Below are 20,392 nucleotides of genomic sequence, written 5' to 3' on the forward strand. Positions count from 1 at the left end.
CTGTTCATTGAGGAGGTGAGGGAGAGGAGTGGGAAGAGGAGGTGAGGGAGGGGAGTGGGAAGAGGAGGTGAGGGAGGGGAGTGGGAAGAGGGGGTGAGGGAGGGGAGTGGGAAGAGGAGGTGAGGGAGGGGAGTGGGAAGAGGAGGTGAGGGAGGGGAGTGGGAAGAGGAGGTGAGGGAGGGGAGGGGGTGGAGGAGGTGAGGGAGGGGAGTGGGAAGAGGGGGTGAGAAAAAGAATGGAAGAAAGCAATAGATACAGAGAAGAGGTGGATAGAGAAAGAGAAGAGAAAAAAAAGCAATTAGTCTTTGTGTCTATCTGAGCTTTGAGAGCTCTTCATTCATGACTGGAGCGTGTGTGAGAATGTTTTATGTGTGTATGAGGGGGAGTGTGTGTGTGAGGGAGGATGTGTGTGAGGGAGAGTGTGTTTGAGGAAGTTTGTGTGTGAGGGAGAGTGTGACTGAGGAAGTGTGTGTGTGAAGGGAGAGTGTCTTTGAGGAAGTGTGTGTGTGTGAGAGTGTGTTTGAGGGAGAGTGTGTTTGAGGAACTGTGTGTGTGTGAGGTAGAGTGTGTTTGAGGAAGTGTGTGTGTGAGGGAGAGTGTGTTTGAGGACGTGTGTGTGTGAGGGAGAGTGTGTTTGAGGACGTGTGTGTGTGAGGGAGAGTGTGTGTGAGGAAGTGTGTATGTGAGGGAGAGTGTGTGTGAGGAAGTGTGTGTGTGAGGTAGAGTGTGTTTGAGGAAGTGTGTGTTTGAGGAAGTGTGTGTGTGTGAGGGACAGTGTGTTTGAGGAAGTGTGTGTGTGAGGGAGAGTGTGTGTGAGGAAGTGTGTGTGTGAGGGACAGTGTCTTTGAGGAAGTGTGTGTGTGAGGGAGAGTGTGTCTGAGGAAGTATTTGTGTGAGGTAGAGTATGTTTGAGGAAGTGTGTGTGTGAGGGAGAGTGTGTGTGAGGATGTATTTGTGTGAGGTAGAGTATGTTTGAGGAAGTGTGTGTGTGAGGAAGTGTGTGTGTGTGAGGGACAGTGTGTTTGAGGAAGTGTGTGTGTGAGGGAGAGTGTGTGTGAGGAAGTGTGTGTGTGAGGGACAATGTCTTTGAGGAAGTGTGTGTGTGAGGGAGAGTGTGTTTGAGGAAGTATTTGTGTGAGGTAGAGTATGTTTGAGGAAGTGTGTGTGTGAGGGAGAGTGTGTGTGAGGAAGTATTTGTGTGAGGTAGAGTATGTTTGAGGAAGTGTGTGTGTGAGGGAGAGTGTGTGTGAGGAAGTGTGTGTGTGAGGGGCAGTGTGTGTGAGGAAGTGTGTGTGTGAGAGTGTGAGTGAGGAAGTGTGTGTGTGTGAGGGAGAGTGTGTTTGAGGAAGAGTGAGTATGAAAGAGTGTGTGTGTGAAAGAGAGTCTGTATGACTAAGTGTGTGTATGAGGAATAATGTGTTTGTAATAGATTTTTTTTGTTGTCAAATTTAACCCAATACCCCATAATGACAAACCTTTAACAAGTTTTTAGAAATGTGTTTCCATTTATAAAAAATAGCAAACATAAATATTCAGACCATTTATGCAGTACTTTGTTGAAATGCCTTTGGCAGTGATCACAGCATTGAGTCTTCTTAGGTGTACCTCTACTAGCATTACACAGATTTGCACAGTTTCTCCTATTTTCCTAGTAGATCCTCCCAAGCTCTGTCACACTGGATGGGAAGCATCGGTGAACTATGATTTTCTGGTCACCCCACAGATTTTCTGGTCACCCCACAACGGGCTTCAAGTCCAGGCTTTGACTAGGTCATTCATGGACACTAACAGAATGTTGAATATTTGTCATAGTCTGAGGTCCTGTGTGCTCTGTATCTAGGTTTCTGAAAGGTCTCCTCTGTATTTTGCTCCATTCATCCTCCCCTCAATCCTGACCAATCTTCCAGTCCGCGGAGAATCAAAACCCTATAGCAAGAAGCTCCCACCACCATGCTTCACTGTAGGGACGGTATTAGCCAAGTGATGAGCGATACCTTGTTTTCACCAGACGTAGTGCCTGGCATTCAAGACATTTATTAATAATTATTTCATAAATACCTATTGCAGTAGAGGAATTTACATTACCAGTTCAATGCTGAAACCTACTTAACACTGCTTGCCACTGGTGTCAGACTGACACTGTTACCATCTACACTCACCTAAAGGATTATTAGGAACACCATACTAATACTGTGTTTGACCCCCTTTTGCCTTCAGAACTGCCTTACACTCACCTAAAGGATTATTAGGAACATCTGTTCAATTTCTCATTAATGCAATTATCTAATCAACCAATCACATGGCAGTTGCGTCAATGCATTTACGGGAGTGGTCATGTTCAAGAAACCAATTTGAAATGATTTGAGCTTTGTGACATCCTGCTAGAAGTAGCCATCAGAGGAGGGGTACATGGTGGTCATAAAGGGATGGACATGGTCAGAAACAATGCTCAGGTAGGTCGTGGCATTTAAACCATGCCCAATTGGCACTAAGGGGCCTAAAGTGTGCCAAGAAAACATCCCCCACACCATTACACCACCACCACCAGCCTGCACAGTGGTAACAAGGCATGATGGATCCATGTTCTCATTCTGTTTACGCCAAATTCTGACTCTACCATCTGAATGTCTCAACAGAAATCGAGACTCATCAGACCAGGCAACATTCTTCCAGTCTTCAACTGTCCAATTTTGGTGAGCTCGTGCAAATTGTAGCCTCTTTTTCCTATTTGTAGTGGAGATGAGTGGTACCTGATGGGGTCTTCTGCTGTTGTAGCCCATCCGCATCAAGGTTGTGCGTGTTGTGGCTTCACAAATGCTTTGCTGCATACCTCGGTTGTAACAAGTGGTTATTTCAGTCCAAGTTGCTCTTCTAACAGCTTGAATCAGTTGGCCCATTCTCCTCTGACCTCTAGCATCAACAAGGCATTTTCGCCCACAGGACTGCCGCATACTGGATGTTTTTCCCTTTTCACACCATTCTTTGTAAACCCTAGAAATGGTTGTGCGTGAAAATCCCAGTAACTGAGCAGATTGTGAAATACTCAGACCGGCCCGTCTGGCACCAACAACCATGCCATGCTCAAAATTGCTTAAATCACCTTTCTTTCCCATTCTGACATTCAGTTTGGAGTTCAGGAGATTGTCTTGACCAGGACCACACCCCTAAATGCATTGAAGCAACTGCCATGTGATTGGTTGATTAGATAATTGCATTAATGAGAAATTGAACAGGTGTTCCTAATAATCCTTTAGGTGAATGTATATCATTATTCATTTGTTTACATTTCCTCTTATGTTACATTTATTCTATTTTTAATGATATACTATGTAACTTATGCCTGCACTGCTGAGGATGTTTTTGCAACCCAAGCATATCATGCCAGAAACACTATGTTGTTGTGTAATGAAAAATAAACTAGAACTCTGTCAAATAATATTTGCATGCTCTCGTTCAGGCGCAATGCCAGATGCCTTTTACTCGGGAGTGGCATCTGGCCACTCTACCATAAAGGCTTAATTGATGATGTGCTGCAGAGATGGCTCTCCTTTTGGCAGGTTCTCCCATCTCGGCAGAGAAACTTTGACACTCTGTTAGAGGGGCTATTGGGTTCATGATCACCTCCCCAACCAAGGCCCTCCTTTCCCGGTCTCTTCGTTTGGCTGGAAGGGTGCCTCTAGGAAGAGTCTTGGTGGTTCCAAACTTCTTCCATTTCACAATGATGGAGCCCTCTGTGCTCCTGGGAACTTTCAATGCCATAGCATTCTGTTTAGAACCACTGCAGCTATGCCAGGACCCAGTTCTGTCAGGGAGGTCTACCCCCGGGGTCCATAGGGTTTCACGGCTTGGGGTTTGATCTGGAATATACTGAGAAGTGCCGTTCTAAATCAGATCCAATCAGTTGAGTTTGCCACAGTGGGAATCCAGTCCAGTTCTAGGTTTGAGGATGCAAGATGAAGGTTCTGAATATTATGTGCATGAGACATTTCAGTTTTTAATTTTCTGTATTTCAGTGGCAAAATAATTATTAAAAACTGTTTTGACTTAGTCGTTATGGGGTATTATGCAAACATTGATAACAAAAATATATTTATATTAATATTATATTACCTATATAATATATTAAATATGTATATATATATATATATATATAATAGATGTAATATATTTAATAAATATGAATTAAGTCTAAATGGAAAATTTTTGAGAAAGTGAAGTGGTCACTTCGTATGTAAACATATACAGCTCCGGAACAAATGAAGAGACCACTGCACCTTTTAAGAGACCACTGCACCTTTTAAGAGACCACTGCACCAATTAAGAGACCACTGCACCTATTTCTTATCTTTCCAAAAAAGTTGAAAAGGAAACTTGAGTGAGGAACAGAAGCGTTCAATTTGCAGTGGTCTCTTAATTTTAATCGTTCTGTTCCTCACTCAAAACCTTCCTTTTTGACTTTTTTGTAGAGGAGAGAAAAAGGTGCAGTGGTCTCTTAACTTTTTCCGGAGCTGTAAACTCCTATACCCACTGTCTGTGTATATATATAAATACCTATACACTGTGATTGTAAATATATATATATAAACACTATACACTGTGATTGTAAATATATATACATAAACACCTATACACTGGGATTGTAAATATATATATATATATATATATATATATATAAACACTATACACTGTGATTGTAAATATATATATATAAACATCTATACACTGTGATTGTAAATATATATATATATATATAAACACCTATACACTGTGAATGTAAATATATATATATATAAACATCTATACACTGTGATTGTAAATATATATATATATATATAAACACCTATACACTGTGATTGTAAATATATATATATATATATATATATATATATATATATAAACACCTATACACTGTGATTGTAAATATATATATATAAACATCTATACACTGTGATTGTAAATATATATATATATATAAACACCTATACACTGTGATTGTAAATATATATATATATATATATATATATATATAAAAACACCTATACACTGTGAATGTAAATATATATATATAAACATCTATACACTGTGATTGTAAATATATATATATATATATATATAAACACCTATACACTGTGATTGTAAATATATATAAACACTATACACTGTGATTGTAAATATATATATATATATATATATAAATACCTATACACTGTGATTGTAAATATACATATATATAAACACCTATACACTGTGAATGTAAATATATATATATATATATATATATATATAAACACCTATACACTGTGATTGTAAATATATATATATATATATAAACATCTATACACTGTGATTGTAAATATATATATATATATATATATATATATATATATATAAACACCTATACACTGTGATTGTAAATATATATATATATATATATATATATATATATATATATAAACACCTATACACTGTGAATGTAAATATATATATATATAAACACCTATACACTGTGATTGTAAATATATATACATAAACACCTATACACTGTGATTGTAAATATATATATATATATAAACACCTATACACTGTGAATGTAAATATATATATATATAAACACCTATACACTGTGATTGTAAATATATATATATATATATATATATATATATATATATATATAAATTCCTATACACTGTGATTGTAAATATATATATATATATATATATAAACACCTATACACTGTGAATGTAAATATATACATATATATATATATATAAACATCTATACACTGTGAATGTAAATATATATATATATATAAATATATATATATATATAAACACCTATATACAAATTGTGTTTTAACTCACAGGGTTCAGTAGGACGGTGAGGAACAATTCTCCTCCTCTGATGCTGTGGTCCAGCTCTGTAGATCCTCCAGGGTAGTCCTTATACAAGATGGTGTGTGTGAACAGCCCACATGTCTGACGAGGCAGCACCTACACACACACACACACAAACACACTTGGATTGTTGAAGTGCTTCAGTCTTCAAACTTGCCCAGTTGATGTTTTTTTAATTACATTTTAAAATTGTATATTACATATCCATGTTTGCATATATTTTAGATACTTTGTTTTATTAATTGAGTTAGTAGTTGTACAGTAGCAGTAGTTAATTAATTATAAGTTAATTAATAGTTAATTAGGTAGTTAATTTATTAATACATTAGCAGTATTTAATAAATTATATTTATTTAATCTATGTTGTTGTACATTAAAACTTTATGTAGTTTTGTTTTTGTATTATAATAATAATTATTGGGTTGCTATTATTATGATTAATATTAGATCATAGTTTTATTTATATTTTGTTACTAATAGTTTTCTGCAAGTTTGTTAGTTGGCCACTGCAATGTAAAACAGTGGAGGAGATTCCATATTGAGGCTAAGATCTAAGTAGTTAGTCAGTCCAATGCACATATGCTGTACCAAGCTAGGTTATAGATGGTGTACCAAGCTAGGTTATTGATGCTGTACCAAGCTAGGTTATAGATGCTGTACCAAGCTAGGTTATAGATGCTGTACCAAGCAAGGTTATAGATGTTGTACCAAGCTAGGTTATAGATTCTGTACCAAGCAAGGATATAGAAGCTGTACCAAGCTAGGTTATAGCTGTGCTGTAACTATAAATATTATGTATTAACTAATCAGCACCATCATTGGAGTTACTCAAAGTCTGTGACTGCACAGAGTTACTCAAAGACCATGATTCTACAGAGTGGGAATGGTGTAAAATAGCAATGTGCAGAAAGGTTTAATGAACTTCAGAACATTTAATAAACATGCTTTGCAAAGAGAGGCATCAGTGGCAATGGGAATGCTAGAATTACCTACCCCGGGGATTGGCGACAATGCACACAAAACAAAGTATTAATGGGAAGGTTGATGGACCATAAATGGATTGTCAAGCTGATCTCCCCTCATTAAATACCTGTCTGACCACCCCTAGGTCTGGAGGAGGAAAGGCTAATGAAAAGGAGATACAGTATTCAGCACACCGTCATAAGATGCACCTGACGTCTGTAAAAGACACAGATTGTCCAGATGGCTGCTCAGTTTCGTCCAGATTAGGAAAATATTGTAGATTAGTTCAAAATAAAAGTCTGCTGTGTTTTTCATTGCTCAGGTTGTTTGGAGGTAGTCCGCTGAAAATATGAATGTAACTACTTTTACAACATACCTTCACTGGGAAAATTGGCCATACAAAACACTAGCCTTTAAAATGTCAGTGTTTTCATATCTGAAAATTCCATCAGCTAAACATAAGGGCATGAGTAGCTGCTTCTGACTGATTCTAAGACCAAGTTGTTCAAAACATCTTTCAGAAAGTAGAGTAACCCCCATACAAGCTTAAAATATTGTTTTACAGTGTGAATAGAGAAGGAGAGAGGAGATATATTTTACAGTGTGAGTAGAAAAGGAGAGAGGAGATATATTTTACAGTGTGAGTAGAAAAGGAGAGAGGAGATATATTTCACAGTGTGAGTAGAAAAGGAGAGAGGAGATATATTTTACAGTGTGAGTAGAAAAGGAGAGAGGAGATATATTTTACAGTGTGAGTAGAAAAGGAGAGAGGAGATATATTTTACATTGTGAGTAGAAAAGGAGAGTGGAGATACTTTTTACAATGTGAGTAGAGGAGATTAGGGTAGAGGAGATATATTTTACAGTGTGAGTAGAGGAGATTAGGGTAGAGGAGAGCGTTTCTGGGTTAGAGAGTAACCTTTGAGTGATAGAGATAAGCAGACAGCAGATATTTTCCTTTAAACCTCAGAAACTGTCCACTAAAACACGAGAGGCACTTGGTAAAAGCCACACACACACACACACACACACACCCACACAGAAACACACAGATACACACACACTCAAAAGAGACCACACAGTCTTATTTCACCAAACCAATTACCCACACTGCCATAGCTCACACTGAAATATATTTCACTAACACACACACGACCCCCCTCCCTTGCTCTCTATCTTTCCTCCTTTCTCTCCCCCACCATATTTTCCTTTCTCTCCTTCCCTTCCTCACTCATTCTCTCTCTCTTTCCCTGTTCCACTCCCTTTCCCTCCCCCTCATTCTCTTTCCCTCCATCCCTCCCTCTCCAGCCCCTTCCTCTCCCAATTTCTGTTTCAGCCCACCAAACACTAATAACATAATCGAAAGCCTAAAGTCCTGACTATGACGTCAGTTGTTCCTCATTTCATACTCTACAGAACAAAACAAGCAGGTATCTTAATCTGCTCTGCAGAACAAGATGAATTATCAGACAAGCTTGATGTTTCTGACAAGATGTTTCTCTTTCTTAATCGTCCCCTGATGGCCTGACAGACAGTGTGACAGCATAATCATAAGCTTAGAACAATCAAATACTCCCACGTCACAGGCATTCTGTTCCTGTATCCATAAATGATGTGTTGTGCGTGTGTTCTAGAGTTTGCGTTTGTATGTGTGTGTATGTGTGTGTGCCTGTATGTGTCTCTGTGTCATCCATAGCTTTTTGTCCAGAAACACACACAACTCCTACCCTTAGTGGCAAAACCAATTCAATAATAATTGATTTATAGATGTAATCATGAGTGGGTGTTACATTCACATCACGCACAGATAATCACACAATGGTTATGGATAATGAGGTTGCTGGAGTCAAGGGTCAACCTGAGCATCACTATAAAGTGTCATTTCCAAATAGTTCCTTTTCAACCTTAAGGTTTATATTTTAGAGAGCAGAATGTAATCTTAATATTATTAGTATTTGTTTTGCCATTTTTTGTAATTAGGTATTTGTTTGAATTGTATGCATGTATACTTTAGCTGACATTACGCTTCCTGTACTCTATGTCATGTCTCTTTAGCTGACATTACACTTCCTGTACTCAATGTCATGTCTCTTTAGCTGATATTACACTTCCTGTTAAGGTCAGGGACCTTTAACCCAGGTTTCACAAGACCTGTTGTGACATTTGTAACCTGTCATATCTAAACCGTTTTTAGTTGTGACATCTGTAACGTGTCACATCCTATTTTAGTTGTGATATCTGTAATGTGTCATATCCTATTTTAGTTGTGAAATCTGTAACATGTCATATCCTAGTTGTGACATCTGTAACGTGTTATATCCTTTTTTAGTTGTGACATCTGTAACGTGTCATATCTTATCCTATTTCAGTTGTGACATCTGTAACGTGTCATATCCATTTTTAGTTGTGACATCTGTAACGTGTCATATCTTATCCTATTTCAGTTGTGACATCTGTAACGTGTCATATCCATTTTTAGTTGTGACATCTGTAACGTGTCATATCCTATTTTAGTTGTGACATCTGTAACGTGTCATATCCTATTTTAGTTGTGACATCTGTAACGTGTCATATCCTTTTTTAGTTGTGATATCTGTAATGTGTAACATCTTTTCAGATAGATTGAATGTGATGCCTTGGAAGCGCTCCAGTATAAGGCACATTTGTATATCTGTAAGGAAACATTACAGCTTTTCAAATCCGCTGGAGATGTTTTTGAACTCCCACTGGAAAGAAATTATGTGTCTGAAGCGGGACTAACATCCATCACTAGGCAACCATAACTGTCAATCAAATTATCTGACTCTGTATTAGCACCGCCTTCCCATCTGCTGGGTACAGACCACCCTACCGTTTCTTTATACCATGACCACCCTCTACTAAAACAGTACAGCTTATTTATACCATGACCACGCTCTACTAATACAGTACAGTTTATTTATACCATGACCACCCTCTACTAATACAGTACAGCTTATTTATACCATGACCACCCTCTACTAAAACAGTACAGTTTATTTATACCATGACCACCCTCTACTAATACAGTACAGCTTATTTATACCATGACCACCCTCTACTAAAACAGTACCGTTTCTTTATACCATGACCACCCTCTACTAAAACAGTACCGTTTATTTATACCATGACCACCCGCTACTAAAACAGTACAGCTTATTTATACCATGACCACCCTCTACTAAAACTTTACTGTTCATTTATACCATGACCACCATCTACTAAAACTTTACAGTTTATTTATACCATATTCAGTCCATAAACTCCTCTATTCACCAGGTGGTTTGCCTGGCTGTCCTCAGGTATTTACATTTTTTTACCTAAGCGTTCGTGTACTCACCATGATGTCATTGTGAATGAATCCTTTGCGATACCGGGCAGGTTTGAGATGAGGGTATTCCTCCGTGGAGGTGACTTTGATTGCCCAGGCCTCCTTCCAGGCTTCATACAGCTGGACATGGACAGGATAGACCCCAGAGTGATGGGGCGCCACTGCATATCCCTGGTCCACCGGAATACCATGTTCCTACAGGGATCAGGGCTGCTTCATAAACACAGCTTCACTCTCCATGTCAATTAGGTATATTAAAGTGAATTGAGAAATGAGAGGGAGTGTGACCGGGGGGAGATCAGATCACAGTGTGCTTTAATGAGTTTCATTTCGTTACAGTCTGTAATAACACTATCCCCAGTGTGTGTGTGTGTGTGTGTGTGTGTGTGTGTCTGTGCGTGTGGGTCTGTGCGTGTGTGTGCATGTGTCTGTAATAGAACTGATCTTTCTTCTCACCAGGGAAGCATAGAAGAGAGAGACTGTGAAAATAATCTCTCTTTGAAATGAAATGATGAAATTAGTAATAGTTAATGGAACCCCACAGAGAGAGGGGAGGGATGGGGGAGTGGGAGAGATGGGGGAGAGAGGGAGAGATGGGGGAAAGAGGGAGAGATGGGGGAGAGGGAGAGATGGGGGAGAGGTGGAGGGAGAGATGGGGGAGAGATATGAAGACCACTGAAGTGGACACAGGATTAGATAACTAAGATCAGTCCTGTCCTTCTGTTCTCCTTCAAACCAGAGACCCATGTCTTTTCAAACGAGTGTGTGTGTGGTCCAGGTGAGAGGAGAGGCTGTGGAAGAGCTCAGGTGTGTGTGTGGTCCAGGTGAGAGGAGAGGCTGTGGAAGAGCTCAGGTGTGTGTGTGGTCCAGGTGAGAGGAGAGGCTGTGGAAGAGCTCAGGTGTGTGTGTGTGTCTCACCAGGGCAAAGTCCTTGTTGAGGACCATCTGGTCCAGCAGAGAGGTGAGGTTGTGGAAGAGGTGAGGTTGCATGTGACTGTACATGTGAGGAAACCACCAGAACTCAGACACGTACTGCAGCAGCATGTCATCCCCGTCATCTTCCTGTTCTGTACCTGAAAAACCACACACACACACACACACACACACACATAAACACAAACACACAAACACACACACACAAACACACACACACACAAACAAACACACACACACACACACACAAACACACACACACACAAACACACACAAACACACGCAAACACACACACACAAACACACACACAATCAAACACACACAAACACACACAAACACACACACAAACAAACACACACACATAAACAAACACACACACAAACAAACACACACACAAACAAACAAACAAACACACACACACAAACACACACAAACATAAACACACACACACACTCACACACACACAAACACACACACAAACACACAAAAACACACGTCATGAGGGGTTGATAACTGATACTACAGTTGTTCTCGATTGCTTACAAGCATCGAACAATGCAGAAGTTACAGTAACACAGACAACAAAACAGAAGTGTATGTGAACCAAACTGTGAATAATTTCTCATTGCCTTCACACAAAATGCATTTAATGAACACATCCCTCAAAATCCATGAACTCTTTTCTCATTTGTACTCCACCACTCCCAAAACAGTATATTCACAGCTCACGTTTTCTCAAATGCTTCCACACTGTCCTCAAAACGGTTAGAAACACATTCAAAACAGAATGATGGCAACTGGTGTGCATTTCTGCAGTAACCAGATTGAAATATAAAGAAAATGTTTGATATTTGTTAGAACATGTAAATATTTAAATGTAAATATTTACATTTTATGTACCGTATTATGTACCGTATATCCAGGTACATACTGTGCTTTACACCTTCACATTCTGGATTATGTACCGTATATCCAGGTACATACTGTGCTTTACACCTTCACATTCTGGATTATGTACCGTATATCCAGGTACATACTGTGCTTTACACCTTCACATTCTGGATTATGTACCGTATATCCAGGTACATACTGTGCTTTACACCTTCACATTCTGGATTATGTACCGTATATCCAGGTACATACTGTGCTTTACACCTTCTTTCACTAGCCACTGTTTTATGTTGTTTAACTGTATTTTAATAAAAATAAGAACTTTTCTCTCAGGGATTCACCAAGGAAATCTCTCTGAACAGTTCCACTGGCTGCATTGGCTACTCCACAGAAACCTATGGTTAAATAATGAACATGTAATGATTTATGACATTACACCATTATAGCCTTAAACAGCGAGGTAAAGGAGCCCCGATTAATGGGCCAGATCCTGTCCTGACATCACGGTTTCACACACCAGGAATATCAGAAACAATTACTGTGATGAAAAGATTCTCCTCTAATCCTAATTAAAACCTAAATAACACAGAGAAATACGTAAAAGAAGGCTAACCACATTGTAATCTGATGTATATAGGCCTATAGTTATTAGCAACTGAAATGCATCACAATAGTGTTGGAAAGTTCATTAAGTGAATATAATCAAGAAAATATATGACGAACATTAAAGGTAAGATCATAAAACCATCAAAGAGAAGGTCATCATGTGATAATTGACTGTAGAAGGAAAGACATGCTTTGATATCAATAGAGACCTGTCTATTATATATTGCTCTATGCTGAATTTGTTTATTATCAATGACTCTACACAGAACCTATCTATTATATATGGCTGTACGCTGAACCTGTCTATTAAATATGGCTCTATGTAGAACCTATCTATTATATATGGCTGTACGCTGAACCTGTCTATTAAATATGGCTCTATGCAGAACCTGTCTATAATATATGGCTCTAGGCAGAACCTGTCTATAATATATGGCTCTAGGCAGAACCTGTCTAAAAACCTTCTTTAGATAAGTTAACTGAGAACACATTCTAATTTACAACAATAACCTGGGAGCAATTAAAGTGTATAGTCACCTGTATGGTAGAACTTTCCAGAGAAGCCCAAGTTAAAGGTGAAGTTGGTGATTTGAGATCTCAGCCGGTACTGAGTGTTCAGTAGGGCCTGGAGAGAGGGAGGGGTTGAGAGAGAGGGAGGGTTTGAGAGAGAGGGAGGGGTTGAGAGAGAGGGAGGGGTTGACAGGGAGGGAGGGGTTGAGAGAGAGGTAGGGGTTGACAGGGAGGGAGGGGTTGAGAGAGAGGGAGGGGTTGAGAGAGAGGGAGGGTTTGAGAGAGAGGGAGGGGTTGAGAGGGAGGGAGGGGTTGAGAGAGAGGGAGGGGTTGAGAGGGAGGGAGGGGTTGACAGGGAGGGAGGGGTTGAGAGGGAGGGAGGGGTTGACAGGGAGGGAGGGGTTGAGAGAGAGGTAGGGGTTGACAGGGAGGGAGGGGTTGAGAGGGAGGGAGGGGTTGAGAGGGAGGGAGGGGTTGACAGGGAGGGAGGGGTTGAGAGAGAGGGAGGGGTTGAGAGAGAGGGAGGGGTTGAGAGGGAGGGAGGGGTTGACAGGGAGGGAGGGGTTGAGAGAGAGGGAGGGGTTGAGAGAGAGGGAGGGGTTGAGAGGGAGGGAGGGGTTGACAGGGAGGGAGGGGTTGAGAGGGAGGGAGGGGTTGACAGGGAGGGAGGGGTTGAGAGAGAGGGAGGGGTTGAGAGAGAGGGAGGGGTTGAGAGGGAGGGAGGGGTTGAGAGGGAGGGAGGGGTTGACAGGGAGGGAGGGGTTGAGAGAGAGGGAGGGGTTGAGAGAGAGGGAGGGGTTGAGAGGGAGGGAGGGGTTGAGAGAGAGGGAGGGGTTGACAGGGAGGGAGGGGTTGAGAGAGAGGGAGGGGTTGAGAGAGAGGGAGGGGTTGACAGGGAGGGAGGGGTTGAGAGAGAGGGAGGGGTTGACAGGGAGGAAGGGGTTGACAGGGAGGGAGGTTAGGGAGGGAGGGAGGTTAGGGAGGGAGGGAGAGATATAAATCTTTTTGTTCCTTTGGTTCTATAAATTATACATGTTCTAAATGTTCTAAAAGTATTCTGAGGGTTCTCAATATTTGAATCTAAGTGTTCTGCATGTTAATTGCTCTAAGAGTTTGTCAGTCATTGTCTCTGTCTATCATAAATAGATATCTGTCCTTCAGTGGATGTCCGTACTCCTGCTCACTGTCCAGCATTCAACAGAATCCAGGGATCCTGAATCTCTAAACCCCAACAACATAGAAAACAGATGAGTCGCCCCAGCAGTCTCTAGCATGAATACAAACAGGAACCGTGCAGGACAAATGTATGTGATATTAAATATAATTTGAATAAATATATTTGTCATTTTACCGTTGTGACAAATGTACAGGACAGCCCCCAACCTTTTCTCCCTCCCTCTCACCAACTCCTCCATTTTCTGTAACCAGCCTCCTCCCCTCCCCCTCTATTCTTCCTTCTTTCCACCTCCCCTCTAGAGGGACTCCTTCATTCTACATAACACTTGAACATCAAGCATCCCATCCCCCTCTCTTCAATTCCTCAACCCCCCCCCCTCTCCATCTCCTCAACACCTCCCCCTACTCCTCAATCCCCTTCTATCAGTCCATTCAACCCCATTCTCATCAACCCGGTTCTATCCATCTCCAACCCTCTTCCTTCTCCTTATCTCTCAGTGAAAATGTCACATTCTCAGGAGAGAGGAGGCGACTGTTCTAATTTTAAGGAAGGCTGAAAGAGCTGGAAGTAAAGAGTGTGTCGTCTTCTCTCCCTCTCTCACTTGCTCTCCCTCACTGTCTTTCTCTCCCTCTCTCACTTGCTCTCCCTCACCGTCTTTCTCTCCCTCTCTCACTTGCTCTCCCTCACTGTCTTTCTCTCCCTCTCTCCCTTGTTCTCCCTCACTGTCTTTCTCTCCCTCTCTCACTTGCTCTCCCTCACTGTCTTTCTCTCCCTCTCTCCCTTGTTCTCCCTTACTGTTTTTCTCTCCCTCTCTATCTCTCAATATTAATCTATACCACTCTCTTTCTCCGTCTCGACTTCTCTGTCACTTTTCATCACTGAGTCTTTCTCTTTCCTCCCTCTGTATATGTTAATTCTACATTCTCTATTCCCGTATTTCCTCTTTCCGTCCTGCTCTCAATTCAACCTCCTCTCCTCCTGTCCCTCGCTCTCTTTCAGTCTCCCCGTCTCTCCTCAACCCTAAATCTCTTCTCGCCCTCCCTCTCTCCCTCTTCCTCTTTAATCGATCAGGAGTTGATCAGGTCAGTATAATTGATTAGGAGTGGATCAGGTCAGTATAATAGATTAGGAGTTGATCAGGTCAGTATAATCAATCAGGGGTTGATCAGGTCAGTATAATTGATTAGGAGTGGATCAGGTCAGTATAATCAATCAGGGGTTGATCAGGTCAATATAATTGATTAGGAGTTGATCAGGTCAGTATAATCAATCAGGGGTTGATCAGGTCAGTATAATTGATCAGGAGTTGATCAGGTCAGTATAATTGATTAGGAGTGGATCAGGTCAGTATAATCAATCAGGAGTTGATCAGGTCAGTATAATTGATGAGGAGTGGATCAGATCAGTATAATCAATCAGGAGTTGATCAGGTCAGTATAATTGATGAGGAGTGGATCAGGTCAGTATAATCAATCAGGAGTTGATCAGGTGAGTATAATTGATTAGGAGTGGATCAGGTCAGTATTATCAATCAGGAGTAGATCAGGTCAGTATAATCGATCAGGAGTTGATCAGGTCAGTATAATCAATCAGGAGTTGATCAGGTCAGTATAATCGATCAGGAGTTGATCAGGTCAGTATAATTGATTAGGAGTTGATCAGGACAGTGTAATTGATTAGGAGTTGATCAGGTCAATATACTTGATTAGGAGTTGATCAGGTCAGTATAATCAATCAGGAGTTGATCAGGTCAGTATAATTGATGAGGAGTGTATCAGGTCAGTATAATTGATTAGGAGTTGATCAGGTCAGTATAATTGATTAGGAGAGGATCAGGTCAGTATAATCAATCAGGAGTGGATCTGGTCAGTATAATCAATCAGGAGTTGATCAGGTCAGTATAATCAATCAGGAGTTGATCAGGTCAGTATAATCGATCAGGAGTTGATCAGGTCAGTATAATTGATTAGGAGTTGATCAGGACAGTGTAATTGATTAGGAGTTGATCAGGTCAATATACTTGATTAGGAGTTGATCAGGTCAGTATAATCAATCAGGAGTTGATCAGGTCAGTATAATTGATGAGGAGTGTATCAGGTCAGTATAATTGATTAGGAGTTGATCAGGTCAGTATAATTGATTAGGAGAGGATCAGGTCAGTATAATCAATCAGGAGTGGATCTGGTCAGTATAATCAATCAGGAGTTGATCAGGTCAGTATAATTGATGAGGAGTGGATCAGATCAGTATAATCAATCAGGAGTTGATCAGGTCAGTATAATTGATGAGGAGTGGATCAGGTCAGTATAATTGATTAGGAGTTGATCAGTCCAGTATAATTGATGAGGAGTTGATCAGTTCAGTATAATTGATTAGGAGTTGATCAGGTCAGTATAATTGATTAGGAGTTGATCAGGACAGTACAATTGATTAGGAGTGGATCAGGTCAGTATAATTGATTAGGAGTTCATCAGGACAGTGTAATCATCCCCATGCTCAATTTCTCCCCCCATCTCTCTCTCCCCCATCTCTCTCTCTCCCCATCTCTCTCTCTCCCCCATCTCTCTCTCTCCCCCATCTCTCTTTCTTTCCCCCATCTCTTTCCCATCCCTATCTCTCTCACACCCCCCACTCTCCCACCCCCCCCATCTCCCCCATCTCTCTCCCATCTCTCTCTCCCCCCTCTCGCTCTCTCCCCCATTCTCTCTCCCCCACCTCTCTCTCTGTCTCTAACATTATTCCAGCCTGACATAGTTACTACATCAAACTGCGGGTGAAATATGTTTCCCCCAAAACTCTAAACCGTAAAGTATGCTTACGGCTCAGTTCCAATCCATCCATCTGCTTCTGGCGTTCAGTGAACATTTCCCCTGAAATCAATGAAAGGAGTCAGACTGTCTGCATTGGGTGACGACCCACGGCAGTGTTCCGCCTCCACAATGTGCTTCTATGTGTTTTATTAGACAGTTATTGAAACAGGTAATTGTCCCTAAGTACAGACACATGAAGGTCCATTTATCAGGGGCACCGATCAGATCTGGGTGTATCTGAGTATAGTGAGGTGTGGTTAATGAGGGAGGTGTGGTTAATGAGGGAGGTGTGGTTTATGAGGGAGGTGTGGTTAATGAGGGAGGTGTGGTTAATGAGTGAGGTGTGGTTAATGAGTGAGGTGTGGTTAATGAGGGAGGTGTGGTTAATGAGTGAGGTGTGGTTAATGAGTGAGGTGTGGTTTATGAGGAAGGTGTGGTTATTGAGGGAGGTGTGGTTAATGAGTGAGGTGTGATTAATGAGGGAGGTGTGGTTAATGAGGGAAGTGTGGTTTATGAGGGAGGTGTGGTTAATGAGGGAGGTGTGGTTAATGAGGGAAGTGTGGTTTATGAGGGAGGTGTGGTTAATGAGGGAGGTGTGGTTAATGAGGGAAGTGTGGTTTATGAGGGAGGTGTGGTTAATGAGGGAGGTGTGGTTAATGAGGGAAGTGTGGTTTATGAGGGAGGTGTGGTTAATGAGGGAGGTGTGGTTAATGAGGGAAGTGTGGTTTATGAGGGAGGTGTGGTTAATGAGTGAGTTGTGGTTAATGAGGGAGGTGTGGTTAATGAGGGAGGTGTGGTTAATGAGGGAAGTGTGGTTTATGAGGGAGGTGTGGTTAATGAGGGAGGTGTGGTTAATGAGGGAGGTGTGGTTAATGAGGGAAGTGTGGTTTATGAGGGAAGTGTGGTTAATGAGGGAAGTGTGGTTTATGAGGGAGGTGTGGTTAATGAGGGAGGTGTGGTTAATGAGGGAAGTGTGGTTTATGAGGGAGGTGTGGTTAATGAGGGAGGTGTGGTTAATGAGGGAAGTGTGGTTTATGAGGGAGGTGTGGTTAATGAGGGAGGTGTGGTTAATGAGGGAAGTGTGGTTTATGAGGGAGGTGTGGTTAATGAGGGAGGTGTGGTTAATGAGGGAAGTGTGGTTAATGAGGGAGGTGTGGTTAATGAGGGAGGTGTGGTTAATGAGGGAAGTGTGGTTTATGAGGGAGGTGTGGTTAATGAGGGAGGTGTGGTTAATGAGGGAAGTGTGGTTTATGAGGGAGGTGTGGTTAATGAGGGAGGTGTGGTTAATGAGGGAAGTGTGGTTAATGAGGGAAGTGTGGTTAATGAGGGAGGTGTGGTTAATGAGGGAAGTGTGGTTTATGAGGGAGGTGTGGTTAATGAGGGAGGTGTGGTTAATGAGGGAAGTGTGGTTAATGAGGGAAGTGTGGTTTATGGGTGAAAGCTTAAGGGTCTTTTGCAATTTGTTTCAGTCAGTGTCAGCAGAGACCTGAAGGGCATGAGGGGGAGGTAGACGCTCCTCTGAGGGGGAGGTAGACGCTCCTCTGAGGGGGAGGTAGACACTCCTCTGAGGGGGAGGTAGACACTCCTCTGAGGGGTAGGTAGACGCTCCTCTGAGGGGGAGGTAGACACTCCTCTGAGGGGGAGCTAGACGGTCCTCTGAGGGGGAGGTAGACACTCCTCTGAGGGGGAGGTAGACGCTCCTCTGAGGGGGAGGTAGACGCTCCTCTGAGGGGGAGGTAGACGCTCCTCTGAGGGGTAGGTAGACACTCCTCTGAGGGGTAGGTAGACGCTCCTCTGAGGGGGAGGTAGACACTCCTCTGAGGGGGAGCTAGACGGTCCTCTGAGGGGGAGGTAGACGCTCCTCTGAGGGGGAGGTAGACACTCCTCTGAGGGGGAGGTAGACACTCCTCTGAGGGGGAGGTAGACACTCCTCTGAGGGGTAGGTAGACGCTCCTCTGAGGGGGAGGTAGACACTCCTCTGAGGGGGAGCTAGACGGTCCTCTGAGGGGGAGGTAGACGCTCCTCTGAGGGGGAGGTAGACGCTCCTCTGAGGGGGAGGTAGACGCTCCTCAGAAGTGGAGGTTTTCAGGGGTTCCATAGTGGGATACAGTCAAAGGGTTACTATGGGAGCAGCAGATGTTGAACAGTGAGCTGAGATTGAGGACATTCAAGTAAAAAGGGACTTTTAAATAAATGAGTTAAAGTGAGTCAGTGCTAATCGAGGTGGGGGTCAGTTAGAGTGTCAAGTTAAACCTTGAGGATTCAATCAATCAATCACATTTATTTTAGAAAGCCGTTTTTACCCCAGGAAGATCAATAGATGCTGTGGAGGTGTAAACAGGAGGATTGAACTCATCAAACACTGAGGGATGCTTTTAAACCAGGATAGACGGTCCTCTGAGAGCCGCTACGGACGTTGATTAGGATGCAGCGGGGGTCCTCCAGAGGTGGGGGCCAGTGACATTGGGCCAGTGTGATCCTCCAGAGGTGGGGGCCAGTGACATTGGGCCAGTGTGATCCTCCAGAGGTAGGTGCCAGTGACATTGGGCCAGTGTGATCCTCCAGAGGTGGGGGCCAGTGACATTGGGCCAGTGTGATCCTCCAGAGGTAGGTGCCAGTGACATTGGGCCAGTGTGATCCTCCAGAGGTGGGGGCCAGTGACACTGGGCCAGTGTGATCCTCCAGAGGTAGGTGCCAGTGACATTGGGCCAGTGTGATCCTCCAGAGGTGGGGGCCAGTGACATTGGGCCAGTGTGATCCTCCAGAGGTGGGGGCCAGTGACATTGGGCCAGTGTGATCCTCCAGAGGTGGGGGCCAATGACATTGGGCCAGTGTGATCCTCCAGAGGTGGGGGCCAGTGACACTGGGCCAGTGTGATCCTCCAGAGGTAGGTGCCAGTGACATTGGGCCAGTGTGATCCTCCAGAGGTGGGGGCCAGTGACATTGGGCCAGTGTGATCCTCCAGAGGTGGGGGCCAGTGACATTGGGCCAGTGTGATCCTCCAGAGGTGGGGGCCAGTGACATTGGGCCAGTTTGATCCTCCAGAGGTGGGGGCCAGTGACATTGGGCCAGTGTGATCCTCCAGAGGTGGGGGGGGCGTGACATTGGGCCAGTTTGATCCTCCAGAGGTGGGGGCCAGTGACATTGGGCCAGTGTGATCCTCCAGAGGTGGGGGGGGCGTGACATTGGGCCAGTGTGATCCTCCAGAGGTGGGGGCCAGTGACATTGGGCCAGTGTGATCCTATAGAGGTGGGGGGG

The 20,392-nt window shown here is 42.6% G+C and overlaps 1 protein-coding gene across 2 annotated transcripts in view; it reads right to left on the reverse strand.

Moving 5' to 3' along the window:
- ndst3 (N-deacetylase/N-sulfotransferase (heparan glucosaminyl) 3) overlaps positions 1-20,392 on the reverse strand; it is a 42,923-nt gene that overhangs the window by 14,196 nt on the left and 8,335 nt on the right. For both annotated transcript variants that reach the window (XM_029118208.2, XM_029118209.2), the window contains exons 5-8: positions 13,175-13,262; positions 11,125-11,279; positions 10,216-10,401; positions 5,862-5,990 (exon numbers count right to left, since the gene is read on the reverse strand). In XM_029118208.2, coding sequence (XP_028974041.2) covers positions 5,862-5,990; positions 10,216-10,401; positions 11,125-11,279; positions 13,175-13,262 — 558 coding nt within the window. The remainder of the gene's footprint in view (positions 1-5,861; positions 5,991-10,215; positions 10,402-11,124; positions 11,280-13,174; positions 13,263-20,392) is intronic.

This window comes from Esox lucius, chromosome 25, assembly GCF_011004845.1.
Source record: "Esox lucius isolate fEsoLuc1 chromosome 25, fEsoLuc1.pri, whole genome shotgun sequence".
Taxonomy (NCBI): Eukaryota; Metazoa; Chordata; class Actinopteri; order Esociformes; family Esocidae; genus Esox; species Esox lucius.